Source organism: Bombina bombina, chromosome 2 (genome assembly GCF_027579735.1).
Source record: "Bombina bombina isolate aBomBom1 chromosome 2, aBomBom1.pri, whole genome shotgun sequence".
Classification (NCBI taxonomy): Eukaryota; Metazoa; Chordata; class Amphibia; order Anura; family Bombinatoridae; genus Bombina; species Bombina bombina.
Window position 1 is genome coordinate 752,295,287 of NC_069500.1, and position 20,842 is coordinate 752,316,128.

General features: G+C 40.3%; 1 protein-coding gene across 1 annotated transcript in view; it reads left to right on the forward strand.

Moving 5' to 3' along the window:
* The window catches only part of LOC128647245 (mesoderm induction early response protein 3), a 268,112-nt gene that overhangs the window by 106,399 nt on the left and 140,871 nt on the right, over positions 1 to 20,842 (forward strand). Inside the window, exons 7-10 of the mRNA XM_053700036.1 lie at positions 2,137 to 2,200; positions 2,467 to 2,615; positions 2,710 to 2,791; positions 11,064 to 11,158. Of these exons, the coding sequence (XP_053556011.1) occupies positions 2,137 to 2,200; positions 2,467 to 2,615; positions 2,710 to 2,791; positions 11,064 to 11,158 (390 nt within the window). The remainder of the gene's footprint in view (positions 1 to 2,136; positions 2,201 to 2,466; positions 2,616 to 2,709; positions 2,792 to 11,063; positions 11,159 to 20,842) is intronic.

The following is a 20,842-nucleotide window of genomic DNA, read 5'->3' on the forward strand; positions in this document are numbered from 1 at the left end:
GGGATCTCATTGTTAAAAGGTATCAGTCAGGAGAACGGTACAAAAGAATTTCCAAGGCATTAGATATACCATGGAACACAGTGAAGACAATCATCATCAAGTGGAGAACATATGGCGCAACAGTGACATTACCACTGGACGTCCCTCCAAAATTGATGAAAAGACAAGAAGAAAACTGGTCTGGGAGGCTGCCAAGAGGCCTACAGCACCATTAAAGGATCTGCAGGAATATCTGTCAAGTACTGGCTGTGTGGTACATGTGACAACAATCACCCGTATTCTTCATGTGTCTGGGCTATGGGGTAGAGTGGCAAGACCAACTAAATTTTGCAAAAACACATCTGAAGTCTCCCAAAAGCATGTCGCAAAAGGTGTTCTGGTCTGATGAAACCAAGATTAAACTTTTTGGCCATAATTCCAAAAGAAATGTTCGGCGCAAAAACAACACTGCATATAACCAAAAGAACACCATACCCACAGTGAAGCATTTTGGTGGCAGCATCATGCTTTAGGTCTGTTTTTCTTTAGCTGGAACTGGGGCCTTAGTCAAGGTAGAGGGAATTATGAACAGTTCCAAATACCAGACAATATTGTCACAAAACCTTCAGGCTTCTACTAGAAAGCTGAACATGAAGAGGAGCTTCATCTTTCAGCATAACAACGACCCAAAGCATACATCCAAATCAACAAAGGAATGGCTTCACCAGAAGAAGATTAAAGTTTTGGAATGGCCCAGTCAGAGCCCAGACCTGTATCCAATTGAAAATCTGTCGGGGTGATCTTAAGTAGGCTGTGCACAAAAGATGCCCTTACAATCTGACAGATTTGGAGTGTTTTTGCAAAGAAGAGTGGGCAAATCTTGCCAAGTCAAGATGTGCCATGCTGAAAAACTCATACCCAAAAAGACTGATTGCTGTAATAAAATCAAATGGTGCTTCAACAAAGTATTAGTTTAATAAAAGCAAACAAACTCTGCAAGGCATTCTTTCATTCATACATAGGTCATTTAAGATTAGCTCCCCGTAGTTGAGGGTGGTAAACGCAAAAGTTAGCAGCAACTGGCACACTTTATCCACTTGTATGTGGAGTTCCGTCAGTGGGAATGGTGTCTATATGCCTGTATTTATTCACTTTTGGGTTTGGGGAGTGTGTGAGGTGCCTGGAATTGGTAAAATAACTGATCTCAGGAGTGACTCCTCCCATATGAACCTAACATTTAGGAAGGTTTCCAACTTATTACGGCAAAGATAGCCATATTTTTCCAGAGAAAATATTTATTTTTTAAACATTTTGTCGTTGAAGATTTTTCCCTACTTCTTAAATACACAATGTAAAGCATATATGAGTGTTACTGTGTTTTATATTGTTAACAAAAATGATTGTGACATTATTGCAAGTTATGTATTTTGAATGGAAGCTGAGATTGTCGGTTGATATTGTAATGAATGTTTGGACAGATGTATAGGAAATAAAGAAACGAGCAATATAATTGAGAGTGGTGTTAATATACATATATGTAGCATATGTCCTCTAGCCTCTTTTGGGGGAGTAAAAAACAACAACACAATTATGAAAGGTAAACTACAGAAATAGCAAGCCAAATAGTGAATGTGCAATGCATAGGCTCTTGTATGCTAAATTTAACATTTATGGTGGTTACACTTTAGGTTTAATGTTCAATTACCCTTTTAAATTGAGATGAATGACTCTAAACTTTTGACTTTATTGTGTTTTGATATTTGGCCAACTTTATATACAGTATATATATATAATGTCACATATGCATTTAGCCTATTACATATACAAAACACAATAAAACTCCTGCATGACATTCGTTTTTTCAATGCTGTTTATTGGTTATCTGCAGTGTGATTCTGAATGGCTCTCGCCATACTGGCGTTTTCTAGGCAACTTATGAAGTACAGGTTGTAACATACTTTGCACCAAATAAAAACTCTCTAAGAGGAGATAAGTGGAATATGATTTGGGCACATGACCAACTTGATTTCTAGAGTCACCCTCCTTTCGCTAAATTCTCAGTGGATTATAGTATAATTTTGCACTCTGTTAAAAATTCTCTTGCACCAAAACCACTGATATTTTGGTGTACATTTAACCATTTATTTTCTTTACTAGAATACTGTGCTTGGATCTCAGGCCCGACTCCCTTATCTGCGATACCCACATGCTGGAGGAAGAGGTAAGAACCATTAAAGAGATTTCAGCTGTATACAGTACAACATATTCATTAGCAATGCACAGATTAATTTATATAATTGGTTAATGAAGTGTTTGTACATGGACAGTGAATAAATCAACACTTTCCTTACATAATGTGTATTATGATTTGTTTTTATCAGTATGCAGATCCTCTTTGTCATTATAGAGAACAATGTTTTTATGATCAGTGAGTAGATACTCTGCAGGTATATATGTTTTTATACTGTGCTGTGAATTTTTCCTCAGACTCAGAAGAGAAGGATCAACTGTTGTGGGATCCCAATGTCCTCCCTGAGTGTGAGGTAGAGGTTTACTTGAGTCGTGTGGCGGAGCATCAACGCGGAGCAGAGGGAAGATCCTCCCCAGAGGAAAGGCTGGTGAGGGACAATGAGCAGGTATGGGAAGACGAAGATAGAATATAAGTATATATATATATATGGTTAGATTATCTTGCCCAGCCATTTGACTGGCTTCTGTCCTTTTACACAGGCTCTTTATGAGTTGGTCAAATGTAGTTTTCACACAGAGGAAGCCCTTCGTAGACTGTGCTTTAACGTCAAAGTGATGAGAGGTAAGATTGAACAGGTAAAGTGAGTCATCTGTGTCAGCCCTTGTTTAAATACACTGTTGTATACTGAAGCAGAATTTAAAGGGACACTCAAGTCAAAATAAACATTTATGATTCAGAAAGAGCATGCATTTTTAAGACACTTTCCAATTTACTTTCATTATCAAATTTTGCACAGTCTTTTTATATTCACACTTTTTGGGGAACAAGATCCTACTGAGCATGTGCAGAAGCTCACAGGGTATACGTATACTATTCTCTGATTGGCTGTTGTCTGTCACATGATACAGGGGGACAGAAAAAGGGAGAAAAAAATACATTTTTCAGAAAAAAATCTACTGCTTATTTGAAGTTGAGAGTAGGTGATAAATCACTGTGTTTTTATTATGCACTTGTTAATAATATAATTCTACTACATTGAGTGGTCCTTTAATCTATAGCATACCATGTAGTGTAGAACCTGTCAACAACAGTAAAACTAAATGGCTGATAAAAAATAAAAAATAAATAATCGAATAATATATTGAGTTAAATAGGTAACAAGGTTTAAAATTAATCTAAATTTTCTAGTGTAAGATTTAGTCTATATTTGAAATATAGGTTGTAGGGGTAGACCGATATATCAGAGCAGCCGATTATTAGGGCCGATATTTGGAATTTCTGAAATTATTGGTATCGACCAGAAACTTACCGATATTACTGATAATTGCCATCACAAATAGAACATTGACCTAGATTTGGAGTTTGGCGTTAGCCGTGAAAACCAGCGTTAGAGGCTCCTAACGCTGGTTTTAGGCTACCGCCGGTATTTGGAGTCACTCAAAATAGGGTCTAACGCTCACTTTTCAGCCGCGACTTTTCCATACCGCAGATCCCCTTACGTAAATTGCGTATCCTATCTTTTCAATGGGATCTTTCTAACTCCGGTATTTCGAGTCGTTTCTGAAGTGAGGGTTAGACATCTAACGACAAAACTCCAGCCGCAGGAAAAAAGTCAGTAGTTAAGAGCTTTCTGGGCAAACGCCGGTTTATAAAGCTCTTAACTACTGTACTCTAAAGTACACTAACACCCATAAACTACCTATGTACCCCTAAACCGAGACCCCCCCACATTGCCGACACTCGAATAAAAAATTTTAACCCCTAATCTGCCGACCGCCACCTACGTTATCCTTATGTACCCCTAATCTGCTGCCCCTAACACCGCCGACCCCTGTATTATATTTATTAACCCCTAATCTGCCCCCCTCAACGTCGCCTCCACCTGCCTACACTTATTAACCCCTAATCTGCTGACCGCAAAGCGCCGCCACCTACGTTATCCTTATGTACCCCTAATCTGCTGCCCCTAACACCGCCGACCCCTGTATTATATTTATTAACCCCTAATCTGCCCCCCCTCAACGTCTCCTCCACCTGCCTACACTTATTAACCCCTAATCTGCCGAGCGGACCTGAGCGCTACTATAATAAAGTTATTAACCCCTAATCCGCCTCACTAACCCTATAATAAATAGTATTAACCCCTAATCTGCCCTCCCTAACATCGCCGACACCTAACTACAATTATTAACCCCTAATCTGCCGACCGGAGCTCACCGCTATTCTAATAAATGTATTAACCCCTAAAGCTAAGTCTAACCCTAACACTAACACCCCCCTAAGTTAAATATAATTTAAATCTAACGAAATTAATTATCTCTTATTAAATAAATTATTCCTATTTAAAGCTAAATACTTACCTGTAAAATAAATCCTAATATAGCTACAATATAAATTATAATTATATTATAGCTATTTTAGGATTAATATTTATTTTACAGGTAACTTTGTATTTATTTTAACCAGGTACAATAGCTATTAAATAGTTAAGAACTATTTAATAGCTAAAATAGTTAAAATAATTACAAATTTACCTGTAAAAGAAATCCTAACCTAAGTTACAATTAAACCTAACACTATACTATCAATAAATTAATTAAATAAACTACCTACAATTACCTACAATTAACCTAACACTACACTATCAATAAATTAATTAAATACAATTCCTACAAATAAATACAATTAAATAAACTTGCTAAAGTACAAAAAATAAAAAAGAACTAAGTTACAAAAAATAAAAAAATATTTACAAACATAAGAAAAATATTACAACAATTTTAAACTAATTACACCTACTCTAAGCCCCCTAATAAAATAACAAAGCCCCCCAAAATAAAAAAATGCCCTACCCTATTCTAAATAACTAAAGTTCAAAGCTCTTTTACCTTACCAGCCCTGAACAGGGCCCTTTGCGGGGCATGCCCCAAGAAGTTCAGCTCTTTTGCCTGTAAAAGAAAAAATACAATACCCAAGCCCCCCAACATTACAACCCACCCCCACATACCCCTAATCTAACCCAAACCCCCCATAAATAAACCAAACACTAAGCCCCTGAAGATCTTCCTACCTTATCTTCACCTCACCGGGTTCAACGATCTGTCCAGAAGAGCTCCTCCAATGTCCTGATCCAAGCCCAAGCGGGGGGCTGAATAGGTCCATGATCTGGATGAAGTCTTCATCCAAGCGGGAGCTGAAGAGGTCCATGATCCGGATGAAGTCTTCTATCAACGGCATCTTCAATCTTCTTTCTTCCGGATCCATCTTGCAGACCTCCAACGCGGAACATCCTGCTGGCCCGACGGACTAACGACGAATGACGGTTCCTTTAAGGGACGTCATCCAAGATGGCGTCCCTCGAATTCCGATTGGCTGATAGGATTCTATCAGCCAATCGGAATTAAGGTAGGAATATTCTGATTGGCTGATGGAATCAGCCAATCAGAATCAAGTTCAATCCGATTGGCTGATCCAATCAGCCAATCAGATTGAGCTCGCATTCTATTGGCTGATCGGAACAGCCAATAGATTGCGAGCTCAATCTGATTGGCTGATTGAATCAGCCAATCGGATTGAACTTGAATCTGATTGGCTGATTCCATCAGCCAATCAGAATATTCCTACCTTAATTCCGATTGGCTGATAGAATCCTATCAGCCAATCGGAATTCGAGGGACGCCATCTTGGATGACGTCCCTTAAAGGAACCGTCATTCGTCGTTAGTCCGTCGGGCCAGCAGGTTTGGAAAGACTTATTGGATGAATGGGCTTCACAGGGGGGACCTGTTATTTACATGACTACTGGGATGGGCATGGCTCCATCAGAGCGAAGCAATTAACTAAACATAATGTTATGCTTATATAATGAGAAAATAATGATAAATGCGTAGAATATGCGACCCGGGTAAAACCAGAGCTCAATTATGGGAAATAAGGGGCCTTACCAGTTACTCTGTAGTATTATGTGGAGAGGAGAGCTGTAGAATGTTCGGACTATAGAAAATCTCCGGATGAGCCCCTCTCCTAGGGAAATGTCATCTATAGACAAAGCTGGAGAAAGGAGTGGGGGTATGACCCGCCGGTAATAAGCTCCGGCGGGAAAGGGAGGAGAGAGGCTTATCATGGACAAGAGTTCCCTTTTTTAATAAAGTGACTTATATAATGCATTTAATATGCAATCACAACATTCTAATAAAGAAAGGTTATATTATGGACAATATGATATCTAAACTGACGAAGTTATATACTCTATAAATAGTTAATGGCATCACAAAAAATGTCATATAGAGAGTGCAACTAGTATGGTATACTGAGCATATTGTTACGCATGCTGAACAGACACTAGACCATCCATAACTGATTAAATTTAAGTCTTCTATTGGAAGAAGCTCCTATAATACAGCATGACTTACAATAACAAATTCAAATGTAAAAGCTAAAAAACATCTTGACACTCTCAGATCACAAATCTAGCATAATATGACCGTGAGACCCTTATACACCAAACAAATATAACTTATAGAACATGAACCATAATAGTAAGAAGACTTATACGTCTAAATATCTCAGCTTGCACTGGAATGCGAACATATAAACATTTAAGCCACAGAGGCCGGCTAACTAAGGCAGTACAATACTCAATATATGAGTTTAGCGTGTGCGGCTAGCATAAATAAATAAGATGACAATATCAGATGAAAGCTACACATGTAGCGGTCAGATCATTATAGTATATGTTGCTAGCATGTGACAGGAGCATAGTACTTTCAAATTGGGTTAGAGAGTATAATCAGTGAGTAAGTGCAGTGTGTAAGGAGCCCAATATGAGTGTTGTCTCTCTTATCTCTGGGTCCCAATTTTACAGAGGAGCTAACCAAGTGGGGTGAATGACATGCTGGGGGAAATGGCAATCAGAATAGTATACCAACACCCCACTTAGCACATCTATTAACACATATGAATGTAGAAGAGGAAAAAAATAAAAATAAATAAATAAAAAGAGTGTATACATAATTGGGTAAATTGAGCTACCTAACCTTAGTAAAACGTTTGTTAACTAAATTGTCACATGCATAAACATTAATAAAAAATATATGACAACAAATCGAGCTTATGACCTCCACATGTATCTGATGCTAGAAATCCTGGAGTTATAGGCCCAAACTGGACCCACTACCAGACACATACGGCAGGAAGGGAAAAATGGTAGAAAAAAGATAAGAGTGGAATGTTAAACCGTTAGTAGAAGGTACTTGTATAGACTGTTACATGGGTTCCTGATATGTCAGTAAGACTAATATTTCAGACAGTATAGTCGTCATGTCAAGGTCCAGCAATGTGTGGGGTTGATAGAAGGTCTGGGAGAGGAACTCATCGTGCAGACTTACACAAACTCTCCTGGGTAAAACAAGTCAATCTACCCCACTCCGGTCGGTCTAACAAGTACAATAGCATGCCAGATATCTCTGTGCGACCTGCTAACATAACTTTGGGACCAAAATATAGCAGTCTCTACAGTATCAGCAACCTTCAGGCCTAGCAATGACTGCGCAGACGGTAGCTTGGGAAGGCTCGTGGAGACAGCAAATTGCCCAGTCACTTTCTGAGGTATCCGATGCCGGGTTTCTTGGCTGTACCATAGCGGGCTCTGGGAATCTCCTGCGTCACCATCTCTCTGCACCTCGTTAGAAACAGCGATCGCGGTAACAGCATATAGGTCCTGGCTGGAGACCTCCGATGCATCCGCTCCATGATGTGACTGAAGCACGTTAACTTGCGGTTTGTAGGAGAGACTAGGTGCTATGGCTTTCTCAGACGAGGCAGGAGTGTGTGAGTTGTTATCTGGGGGATTGCAAGGATCCCGGTGTGTGCCAAAGCATTGAGCGATATCTTTAGAGAGCTGGGCATATTGTTCGTCCATTGCTTCACTCAATTCTAGGAGTAGCTCGAGCAGGATAGCTTCCGAGTTCTGCATGCTTGGATGAGCCATAGAACTTTGTCGTACTTCTTCCAGTCTAGTTTCTTTGATTGAGGGGGATGTAGATACCCCAGTGTAGAGCCCAAGAGTTTAGCAATATAAAGCTAAGGTCAATATACAAGTTTCTGGGCTTATTTGCTCATAAATTATACTTTAAAGATACTCCAGTTGCCGAGCTCTAACTTTCTGCGTCCATTCAGTTAGGCAGTTGGCTCCGCCCCCGTGTTAGGTTTATTTAAGGGGGGTTTGAGTTAGATTAGGGGTATGTGGGTGGTGGGTTGTAATGTTGAGGGGCTTGGGTATTGTATTTTTTCTTTTACAGGCAAAAGAGCTGAACTTCTTGGGGCATGCCCCGCAAAGGGCCCTGTTCAGGGCTGGTAAGGTAAAAGAGCTTTGAACTTTAGTTATTTAGAATAGGTTAGGGCATTTTTTTATTTTGGGGGGCTTTGTTATTTTATTAGGGGGCTTAGAGTAGGTGTAATTAGTTTAAAATTGTTGTAATATTTTTCTTATGTTTGTAAATATTTTTTTATTTTTTGTAACTTAGTTCTTTTTTATTTTTTGTACTTTAGCAAGTTTATTTAATTGTATTTATTTGTAGGAATTGTATTTAATTAATTTATTGATAGTGTAGTGTTAGGTTAATTGTAGGTAATTGTAGGTAGTTTATTTAATTAATTTATTGATAGCATAGTGTTAGGTTTAATTGTAACTTAGGTTAGGATTTCTTTTACAGGTAAATTTGTAATTATTTTAACTATTTTAGCTATTAAATAGTTCTTAACTATTTAATAGCTATTGTACCTGGTTAAAATAAATACAAAGTTACCTGTAAAATAAATATTAATCCTAAAATAGCTATAATATAATTATAATTTATATTGTAGCTATATTAGGATTTATTTTACAGGTAAGTATTTAGCTTTAAATAGGAATAATTTATTTAATAAGAGATAATTTCTTTAGATTTAAATTATATTTAATTTAGGGGGGTGTTAGTGTTAGGGTTAGATTTAGCTTTAGGGGTTAATACATTTATTAGAATAGCGGCGAGATTGGGTCGGCAGATTAGGGGTTAATAATTGAAGTTAGGTGTCGGCGATGTTAGGGAGGGCAGATTAGGGGTTAATACTATTTATTATAGGGTTAGTGAGGCGGATTAGGGGTTAATAACTTTATTATAGTAGTGGTGCGGTCCGGTCGGCAGATTAGGGGTTAATAAGTGTAGGCAGGTAGAGGCGACGTTGTGGGGGGCAGATTAGGGGTTAATAAATATAATATAGGGGTCGGCGATGTTAGGGCAGCAGATTAGGGGTACATAGGGATAATGTAAGTAGCGGCGGTTTACGGAGCGGCAGATTAGGGGTTAATAATAATATGCAGGGGTCAGCGATAGCTGGGGCGGCAGATTAGGGGTTAATAAGTGTAAGGCTAGGGGTGTTTAGACTCGGGGTACATGTTAGGGTGTTAGGTGCAGGCGTAGAAGTGTTTCCCCATAGCAAACAATGGGGCTGCGTTAAGAGCTGAACGCGGCTTTTTTGCAGGTGTTAGGGTTTTTTTCAGCTCAAACAGCCCCATTGTTTCCTATGGGGGAATCGTGCACGAGCACGTTTTTGAGGTTGGCCGCTTGCGTAAGCAACTCTGGTATCGAGAGTTGAAGCTGCGTTAAAAATGCTCTACGCTCCTTTTTTGGAGCCTAACGCAGCCTTTTTGTGGACTCTCAATACCAGAGTTATTTTTATGGTGCGGCCAGAAAAAAGCCGGCGTTAGTTTTTCGGGTCGTTACCGACAAAACTCCAAATCTAGCCGATTATTTGTTGCATTCTGATAAATTTTACACATTTGCAAAACATTTCACTAATGCTGCTATATTTGACGATTTTTTTATTTAAATATTTTATTTTCCCCTTGTATGGGCATATCATTTTTTTTTTTTTTTTAAATGATAGTTCAGGCACATCAATAAAATGTCCACAACAACAAACCTTGAGTAGAAAGCTATTCAGTATAGGAGATGAGTATCAATATTCTCTAGCAGGGGATAAGTGGCAGTATATATATATATTTTTACTTTACTTTTAACCCTTATCTGTAAAGTGTACCAAGTGAGCTTGTTTTTAGTGAAGTGGCAGCAATATATGAAAAAAACAGAAGCCGTTTAACAGGAGAACATGCTGAAATGTTATACTTTATGCACTGTAATGTTTTTCTACTTAACTGGGAGTCCTAAAGAAATCGTGTAGTGTCTAGCTTTGCAGTAGTGACTTAAATTTAATTTTATATTAGTGTGCAGTTTAAAAGGGATTTATGCAATTTTTCTATGGTTTGGGAAGCCATTTAATAAGTTAGTTTTTAGCACTTTATTTTTCCCAGTTTACCCAGTACTTTTAATGTTTAAAATTTTAATAAGCATGTTCAGTTTATACCAGATTTGTGTAAAAATTGTGTTGATTTTTCAAAACTTTAAAAGTACAGAATATCGGCCCCTGTTATCGGTTATCAGCCTGAAAGGCGGTCAATAATCGGTATCGGCCCAGAAAAAAATATATCGGTCTATCTATCGGTCTATCCCTAATAGGTTGTTAAATCTTGTTGCATGTCTGTGCATGTTCAATGTCCATTTTAATTGCCAGAGTAGTTAAAGTGTCAATTTGGATGAGTGTACTATACACTAAACATTAGTGACAAAATGAGTTATGCAGAGCAATGTCCTTTTGGTACACTGTTGCATCTAGAATGTTTGACATATGATATTAGTTAGTAGAATCCGAGGGACTGTTGACATACATGCTTGTGCTTGAAGTGTTTATAAGTATTCAAATGTAGCACAAGCTCAGAGACGTAAGTAAACATTCTGTCACTGAACTGTGCAGCACAGAAATCAGGACGTAGGGATCTCATTTTATCTTTCTTTTAGATGGTCTCTGTGGCTGGAGTGAAGATGAGCGCAGAAATTTTGAGCATGGGTTCCGTGTTCATGGCAAAAACTTTCACCTCATTCAAGCCAACAAGGTGAGAAAGTCACGGAGTTTGGTATCCTGTAGCTACAAATCAGTTGTACAGTATAGTAAAGGGTAGGAGATCTTCAGCTTTACAGTAGGGTTTCTAAGGTACAGTGCCACGCACCAATGCATTTTTTTTCTAAGCCCCACTAATTCCCCAGCTCTTCTTATTTGCAGCACGTAGCAGTCACCTCGTCTCTGCAATTAAAGGCACATTAAAGTAAATCAAACAACTAAATCAGAATTTGTATTGATGCTTAGGCATTTTAGGTAGCTGGCTAGGGTATCTATCTTTTGGCACCCATTTGACTGGACATGTTATTAAAGGGATATGAAACCCAATATTTTTATTTTATGATTGAAATAGAGCATGCAATTTCCATCTAAAGGGTAGGAGAGTCCACAGCTGCATTCATTACTTGTGGGAATTAGGAACCTGGCCACCAGGAGGAGGCATAGACACCCCAGCCAAAAGCATAAATACCTCCCCCACTTCCCTCATCCCCCAGTCATTCTTTGCCTTTCGTCACAGAAAGTGGCAGAGAGGTGCTGGAAAATTGGAAGTCTCTTATGAGGGGTTCTACCCTTCGCTATGGGACATAAGTTTAAGTAGCCCTTCAAGCTTCTCAGTTGAGGGCCTGGGTGAACGTTAGAGTCCGGAGATGCGACACCATCCTGACTCATATTAACAGCTCCTATAGCAATCGGCGTTGACGAATTTCGCAGATTGCGCTCTCTCAAGTCCATGTCAGGATCGTAGCTATCACACTTAAAGGGCCGTGTTCCTGTTCGACGGTGTAGATTGTGGTAAAATCGTTTCATTTTTATATAATGATAACACAGAAGACAGGGCCACAGTGTGGCACCTTTATCTTTATAGAATCATGGGTTAATATTTCTATAAGGGGATTATTGAACAGGGGGGGTATGTACATGATGAGTTTATTATGTAATTGTTGTGTTATGTGCAAGGGCGCTGCTCTGGCATTTTTGTGGAACTGACAGGTTCTCTTCCGGGAGTTTTGCGCATGTTTTTTTGGCACGTTTTCTAAAAGCTATGGAGGATTCTGACGCGTAAAGAGGGTACTCCCTCTTTAACTAAGTCCTATACCTGTGTTTATTGTGAGGTTTTGGTAGACCAGCCTGCACAACTGTGTTCCACATGCCTTGAGAAGGCTACGACTTCCAAACATAAGAGAATGTCTAGCACTACTGAGCCGTCCACCTCTGAGGGATCTCCGTCCCGTGAGGTGCATTCCCCAATGGCGTCCCCTATCCCACATGCAGCATCCCAGGGTCCGACTGTTATCCCTTCGGGGGAGATTGCTTTGCCGCCTGATTTCGCGGATCAGCTTGAAATGGCAGTCACTAAGGTGATCAATGCTTTGCCGCGTTCTGCTAAGCGCAAGCGTAGAGCTTTTAATAGCGGCCCGACCCAGGATTTGTCTCTGACGGACGCCTCAGTAGGGTGGTACGATGACAAAGCCCCATCCAACACTTCAGAAGGGGCCCTTTTGGGGTCGGAGTCTGTGTCATCTAAACCTCCGGCAGCTGAGGAGCCCGGCTTTAGGTTTAAGATGGAGAACTTGCGTTTTTTATTAAAGCAAGTGCTGGCTACTTTAGAAGTTCCGGAACCCAAGCTTCCAGAAGAGCCCTCCATTCCTAAGTTGGATAAGGTTTACAAGGACAGGGTGGTCTCCCAGACTTTCCCGGTTCCTGTCAAGATGGCAAACATTATAAAGAACGAGTGGGAGCGATTAGGTTCTTCCTTTTCCCCCTCTTCTCACTTTAAAAAGCTTTTGCCCATCCTGGAGGCCCAACTAAAGTTGTGAGGGACCATTTCCAAGATGGATGGGGCCATCTCCACGCTCGATAAGTGCACGACGATCCCTTTAGAGGATAGTTCTTCGTTCAAGGAGCCTATGGATAAAAAGTTGGAAAACATGTTACTAAAGATGTTTCAGCACACAGGGTTTGTTTTTCAACCGGCAGCGGCGGTCGCCGCTGTTGCTGAAGCTGCGTCATATTGGTGCAATGCTTTATTTGATATGATTGAGGGTGAACCCTCTTTTGAGGAGGTACAGGAAAAGATTAAGGCCCTAAAGGTGGCCAATTCCTTCATTCATGACACTAATATGTAAATTATCCTCCAGAATGCTAAGGTATCAGGTTTTCTTTCTAATGACACAGTGAGTCCACGGATCATCATAATTACTATTGGGAATATCACTCCTGGTCAGCAGGAGGAGGCAAAGAGCACCACAGCAAAGCTGTTAAATACCACTCCCCTTACCCACAACCCCCAGTCATTCTTCAATCAAGAGTTTGTTATTTTTTGAAGCAGAGCAAGTTTGCTTTGTTTTGTCTTTAGGGGTTTAGCCATAGTCCACTTCAGTCTCTTCAGTAGAACAGTGGTGGCTTTTAAGCTTTTGGGAACTTTGGGGGTGTAATCCCCTCTGCGCCTCCCATAGGAGTTTAGCTGCCCGTTTGCTGGTAAAGTCTGAGAGGATTGCTCAGTTTTTTTGTCTCTTCCACAGGTCCATGTAAGGAGTTTTTCCCTTTCATACTTTGTGAGCTGCCCTAGTGCTGGGTGGATATTCTGTTGAGGTAAGTGCTGTTTTTTTTTTTTTTGAAGGATTTTGGCACTTGGAGGGTTAATATTCCTGAGGGTTCAGGATTTATTTTCCTATGCAGTATTATGGGATTTATTTTCCTGACTGTGTTCAGGTTTGTTTTTATTTTTGCGTTGTTATTTAAAGAGACAGTAACTTTTTGTTTTTGAAAAATGTATTGTATATTTTTTTTGTGTGTGTTGAATATGGACCAAGAAGACTTGCAAGCTGTGACTTGTAACTTATGCCTAGATGCTAATGGGGAGCCTACTATCCCTTTCTGTTCCTCATGTATAGAGAGGACTATGCAGTACAGGGATAGACTCTTTGATTCAGAGCCTTTATTTTCTAAGGAGAAAGTTGTTCAGGAGCCTCCTGTTCAAGCTGTAGCTCAGCTTTCTCCTCATTCCTCTCAGTCTCACTCCTCACATGCAGTGCCCTGCGTGTCGTCCCAGGCCAGTTTTTCTTTACAGGATTTGTCTACTCACATATCCTCTGCTATATCTGATCCTTTGTCTGCTTTTCCTGTGTTACAGGGTAAACGCAGAAGGACTTCTGTCACCCTTGCAGTTTTATCTAATGTTTCTTCTCATAGGACTGAGGAAGAAGATTTTTCAGTAACGTCTGAGGGTGAAATATCCGATTCTGATAGTGTGTCTCCTTTGACGGATTCTGAGGTGGTTTCTTTCAGATGTAAGTGGAAACACCTCCATTTGTTACTCAGGGAGGTTTTGGCTACTTTGGATAATACTGATTCTATGGTCATAGTTACTCCCAAGAAGCCTAGTAAGCTTAATAAGTTTTTTGATGTTCCTTCCGTGGCAGAAGTTTTTCCTGTACCGGATAGGGTTTCAGAGATTATTTCTTGAGAATGGGAGAAGCCTGTAATTCCTTTTTCTCCTTCTCCTATTTTTAGGAAAATGTTTCCTATTGCGGATTCTGTTAAGGAATCTTGGCAGACTGTCCCTAAGGTTGAGGGAGCTATTACCACTTTGGCCAAGAGGACCACTATTCCTATTGAGGATAGTTTTGCTTTTAAGGATCCCATGGATTAGAAGTTGGAGGCTTTACTTAAGAAGATTTATGTTCACCAGGGTCTTCAGTGGCAACCTGTTGCATGTATTGCTACGCTTACCAGTGCGGCTGCCTATTGGTTTGATGAATTGTCTGATTCTATTCTTCAGGAGACTTCTCTGGAAGAAATTCAGGATAGAATTAAGGCTTTAAAGTTGGCCAATTCTTTTATTGCGGACGCCTCTTTACAGGTTGTCAAGTTGGGAGCAAAGATTTCTGTTTTTGCTGTTTTGGCTCGCAGGGCTTAATGGTTAAAGTCCTGGTATCATCTAAGTCTAAGCTTTTATCAATTCCTTACAAAGGGAAGACTTTGTTTGGCTGAAATTATCTCCGATATTACTGGTGGGAAGGGACATTCTCTTCCTCAGGATAAGAGAAATAAGCAGAAAGGTCGTCGGAGTAATTTTCGTTCCTTTCGTAACTTCGCTGGTAAGTCTTCCTCTTCCTCCTCCAAGCAAGATCAATCCCAGCCTTCCTGGAGACATAATCAGTCCTGGAGCAAGGGGAAGCAATCTAAGAAGCCTGCCGCTGACTCAAAGTCAGCATGAAGGGTCTGCCCCCGAGCCGGCTATCTTTGTTTGCTCAAGCCTGGGCAAGGGATGTTCCAGATCCTTGGGTGATAGATATTGTTTCCCAGGGATACAAGCTGGAGTTCAAGACTTTTCCTCCCAGGGGCAGGTTTCATCTCTCAAGGTTATTGGTAAATCAGTTAAAAAAAGAGGCATTTTGAAGTTGTGTCCAGGATCTTTCCGATATGGGAGTGATCGTTCCAGTTCAGGAGCAGGGACTAGGGTTTTATTCCAATCTGTTCATCATTCCCAAAAAAGAGGGAACTATCAGAGCCATTTTAGATCTCAAATTGGTAAACAAATTTTTCAAGGTTCCATCATTCAAGATGGAGACTATTCGGTCAATTCTACCTCTGGTCCAGGAGGGTAAGTTCATGACTACAGTAGATCTGAAGGATGCATATCTACATATTCAACTGTACAAATGTGTGTGGCAAACAAGTAGATGTTAACAGAAAAAACAAATATGCTCAACACAATGTGCTAAAAAACAATACTCTCCTTGTTAAATGAAGTGACCGCTGCCCTTCCTCAGTCTCTCCCCAAGGACTGTATAAGCAATAGACAAAAACGAAATGGATGGCGCTGGTCTTGCAGAATAGTTAGTTTCTAATGATAAATAGAAATGGACTTGATGTGCAAGTTAAATCTGTTGCAATAATGTGCAATATACTCACTCCTTAAGTAATGTGAGTCCTGCTTCTATGGTATATCCCTTTGCGGTGAGTCCCTCTCCAAAGGAAACAACAAGGTGGTTTTCAACAGGGTTATCCAAAATAGCAAGTCCGGCTCGTCACAGAAAAAAGTGCTTTCAAATGTAAGAGATAAAAAGTGGTTTATTGTAGCTCTACGCGTTTCAACGCTCAAGCGTCTTTTTCAAGAGCAATAAAAGACAATAAAAACAAGTAACAGTTTGTATAATGCTGTGACAAAGTAGCCGGAATTTATACAAGTGTATCGATGTTCCAATTTCCTGTCTGTGGCAGGAAATTGGACTCACATGAAATCAAAATGAAAATAAAATACAATTTCTAACTGAATGTTTAGGCCCAACCTTATTCTTAACATTGTTAAATCTTTTTATGTCGCTTAATTAAATTGTAAAATGTAATATTTTGTATTTGGTTCGGCCGAACCAAATACAAAATATTACATTTTACAATTTAATTAAGCGACATAAAAAGATTTAACAATGTTAAGAATAAGGTTGGGCCTAAACATTCAGTTAGAAATTGTATTTTATTTTCATTTTGATTTCATGTGAGTCCAATTTCCTGCCACAGACAGGAAATTGGAACATCGATACACTTGTATAAATTCCGGCTACTTTGTCACAGCATTATACAAACTGTTACTTGTTTTTATTGTCTTTTATTGCTCTTGAAAAAGACGCTTGAGCGTTGAAACGCGTAGAGCTACAATAAACCACTTTTTATCTCTTACATTTGAAAGCACTTTTTTCTGTGACGAGCCGGACTTGCTATTTTGGATAACCCTGTTGAAAACCACCTTGTTGTTTCCTTTGGAGAGGGACACACCGCAAAGGGATATACCATAGAAGCAGGACTCACATTACTTAAGGAGTGAGTATATTGCACATTATTGCAACAGATTTAACTTGCACATCAAGTCCATTTCTATTTATCATTAGAAACTAACTATTCTGCAAGACCAGCGCCATCCATTTCGTTTTTGTCTATATCTACATATTCCCAAGGATCATCACAGGTTTCTGAGATTTGCTTTTCTAGACAAGCATTTTCAGTTTGTGGCTCTTCCTTTTGGTATTGCAACAGCTCACAGGGTATGTTCAAAGGTCCTGGGGGCGTTATTGGCAGTTCTCAGACTGCAGGGAGTTACAGTAGCTCCTTACTTGAATAATATTCTTGTTCAGGCTCCATCTTTTCAACAAGCAAGCTCCCACACGGAGTTGTTGTTGTCTTTTCTGCGCTCCCACGGTTGGAAGGTGAATTTAGGAAAAAGTTCCTTGATTCCGGCTACAAGAGTGGTATTTTTGGGAACTATTTTAGATTCTCTGGAAATTAAGATTTTTTTGACAGAGGCAAGAAAGTCAAAAATGTTAGATTCCTGTCTGGCTCTTCAGTTATCTCCTCGGCCGTCGGTGGCCCAGTGTATGGAGATTATTGGTCTGGTCATAGACATCATTCCATTTGCCCGTTTTCATCTCAGACCTCTGCAGTTATGCATGCTGAGACAGTGGAACAGGGATTATACAGACCTGTCTCCAAAGATTGTTCTAGATCAGGCTGCAAGAGATTCTCTTCCGTGGTGGTTGTCTCAGGATCGTCTCTCCCAGGGAACCTGTTTTCGCAGGCCTTCCTGGGTGATTGTGACCACGGATGCCAGTCTGCTGGGTTGGGGAGCTGTTTGGGGTTCTCTGAAGGCTCAGGGTCGGTGGACCCGGGAAGAATCGGTTCTTCCTATAAATGTCTTAGAATTAAGGGCAATTTTCAATACTCTCCTAGCCTGGCCTCATTTGGCTTCAACCCAGTTTATCAGATTTCAGTTGTGCTTACAATAGGGGGGAACTTGGAGTTCCTTGGCGATGAAGGAGGTAGTCAGGATTATTCAGTGGGCGGAGGTTCACAATTGTTGTCTGTCTGCGATCCACATTCCAGGGGTGGACAATTGGGAAGCGGATTTTCTGAGCAGGCAGTCTTTTCATCCGGGGGAGTGGGAACTTCATCCGTAGGTGTTTTCCAGTTTGATTCTCAAGTGGGGTCAACCGGAGTTGGATTTTATGGCATCTCGTCACAATACCAAACTCCCGAAGTACGGTTCGAGGTCAAGGGATCCTCAAGCGGTTCTAATAGATGCTCTAGCAGTTCCTTGGAGGTTCAGTCTGGCATACGTGTTTCCTCCGTTTGCCCTTCTTCCTCGAGTTATTGCTCGGATCCGACAGGAGAGAGCGTCTGTAATTCTTATTGCACCAGCGTGGCCTCGCAGGATCTGTTATGCAGATCTGGTGGAGATGTCATCCTTTCCACCTTGGAGTCTTCCGTTAAGGAAGGACCTTCTTCTTCAGGGTCCTTTCCTTCATCCAAATCTCGTTTCTCTGAAGCTGACTGCTTGGAAATTGAACGCTTGATTCTTTCTAAGCGTGATTTTTCGGAATCAGTTATTGAGACTATGATTCAGGCGCGTAAGCCTGTGACTAGAAAGATTTATTACAAGATATGGCTTAAATATCTGTATTGGTGTGAATCTAGGGGCTACTCTTGGAGTAGAGTTAGGATTCCTAGAATTTTGTCTTTTCTCCAGGAGGGTCTGGAGAAAGGTTTGTCTGCTAGTACCCTGAAGGGTCAAATTTCTGCTTTATCTATTCTGTTTCATAAACATCTGGTGGATGTGCCAGATGTTCAGTCTTTTTGTCAGGCCTTGGTGAGAATTCGGCCTATGTTTAAGTTTGCGACTTCTCCTTAGAGTCTTAATTTAGTTCTGAGAGTTCTTCAAAAGGCTCCGTTTGAGCCTATGCATACTTTGGATGTTAAGTTGTTAACCTGGAAGGTTTTGTTTTTGGTTGCTATCTCTTCGGCTCGAAGAGTTTCGGAGCTTTCTGCTTTGTAATGTGAGTCTCCTTTTCTTATTTTTCATTCTAATAAGGTAGTACTTCGTACTACATTAGGTTTTCTTCCCAAAGTTGTTTCTGATAGAAATATTAATCAGGAAATTGTTGTTCCTTCTTCGTGTCCTAATCCTTCTTCTCATAAGGAACGTCTGTTGCACAATCTAGATGTAGCTCGGGCTTTGAAATATTATTTGCAGGCGACTAAGGATTTTCGCCAGTCTTCTTCTTTTTTTGTTATTTTTTCTGGAAAACGTAAAGGTCAGAAAACTATGGCTACTTCTCTTTCTTGTTGGATATGGAGTGTTATTTGCTTGGCATATGAGACTGCTGGTCAGCAGCCTCCTGAGAAAATCACAGCTCATTCCACGAGGGCTGTTTCTTCTACTTGGGCTTTCAAAAATGGGGCTTCTGTAGATCAGATTTACAAGGCTGCCACTTGGTCTTCTTTACACACTTTTCTTCTACTAGATACGACGAGTCCACGGATGCATCCTTTACTTTTGGGATATTATCCTCCTGCTAACAGGAAGTGGCAAAGAGCACCACAGCAGAGCTGTCTATATAGCTCCTCCCTTGACTCCACCCCCCAGTCATTCTCTTTGCCTACACTAAGTAATAGGAAGGGTAAAGTGAAAGAGGTGATAAAAACGATGCTTCTGTTGAACAGATTTGTAAGGCTGCGACTTGGTCTTCCCTTCATGCCTTTTCCAAATTTTACAAATTTGATACTTTTGCTTTTTCTGAGGCTATTTTTGGGAGAAAAGTTCTTCAAGCAGTGGTGCCTTCTGTTTAGGTATCTGTCTTGTCCCTCCCGTTCATCTGTGTCCTGTAGCTTTGGTATTGTATCCCACAAGTAAAGGATGAATCCGTTGACTCGTCGTATCTAGTAGAAGAAAAGGAAATTCATGCTTACCTGATAAATTGATTTCTTCTACGATATGACGAGTCCACGGCCCTCCCTGTCAATTTAAGACAGATTATATTATTTTTTGTTTAAAACTTCAGTCACCTCTGCACCTTTTAGTTTCTCCTTTTTCTTCCTATACCTTTGGTCGAATGACTGGGTGGTGGAGTCAAGGGAGGAGCTATATAGACAGCTCTGCTGTGGTGCTCTTTGCCACTTCCTGTTAGCAGGAGGTTAATATCCCACAAGTAAAGGATGAATCCGTGGACTCGTCGTATCGTAGAAGAAATCAATTTATCAGGTAAGCATAAATTTCCTTTTTCTAAATTTTACAAATTTGATACTTTTTGCTTCAGCTGAGACTTCTTTTGGGAGAAAGGTTCTTCAAGCAGTGGTGCCTTCTGTTTAGGTTAACTGTCTTGTCCCTCCCTTATCATCCGTGTCCTCTAGCTTGGGTATTGATTCCCAATAGTAATTATGATGATCCGTGGACTCACCGTGTCATTAGAAAGAAAACATAATTTATGCTTACCTGATAAAGTCCACGGCCCCGCCCTGTATTTCAGACAGTCTATTTTTTCATAAACATCAGGCACCTCTGCACCTTATTACTTCCTTTCTCATTTCCCTTTTGTCGAAAACTGGGGGTTGTGGGTAAGGGGAGTGGTATTTAACAGCTTTGCTGTGGTGCTCTTTGCCTCCTGCTGACCAGGAGTGATATTCCCAATAGTAATTATGATGATCCGTGGACTCACCGTGTCAAGAAATAAATAAATTTATCAGGTAAGCATAAATTTTGTTTTTCGGTTCTAGCACGCAGGGCTCTGTGGCTAAAATCGTGGTCGGTGGACATGACCTCTTAGGCGATGCTGCTGTCTTTGCCTTTTAAGGGCAAGATCCTGTTTGGTCCAGGTCTAGACTTTATCATATCCACGGTTACAGGAGG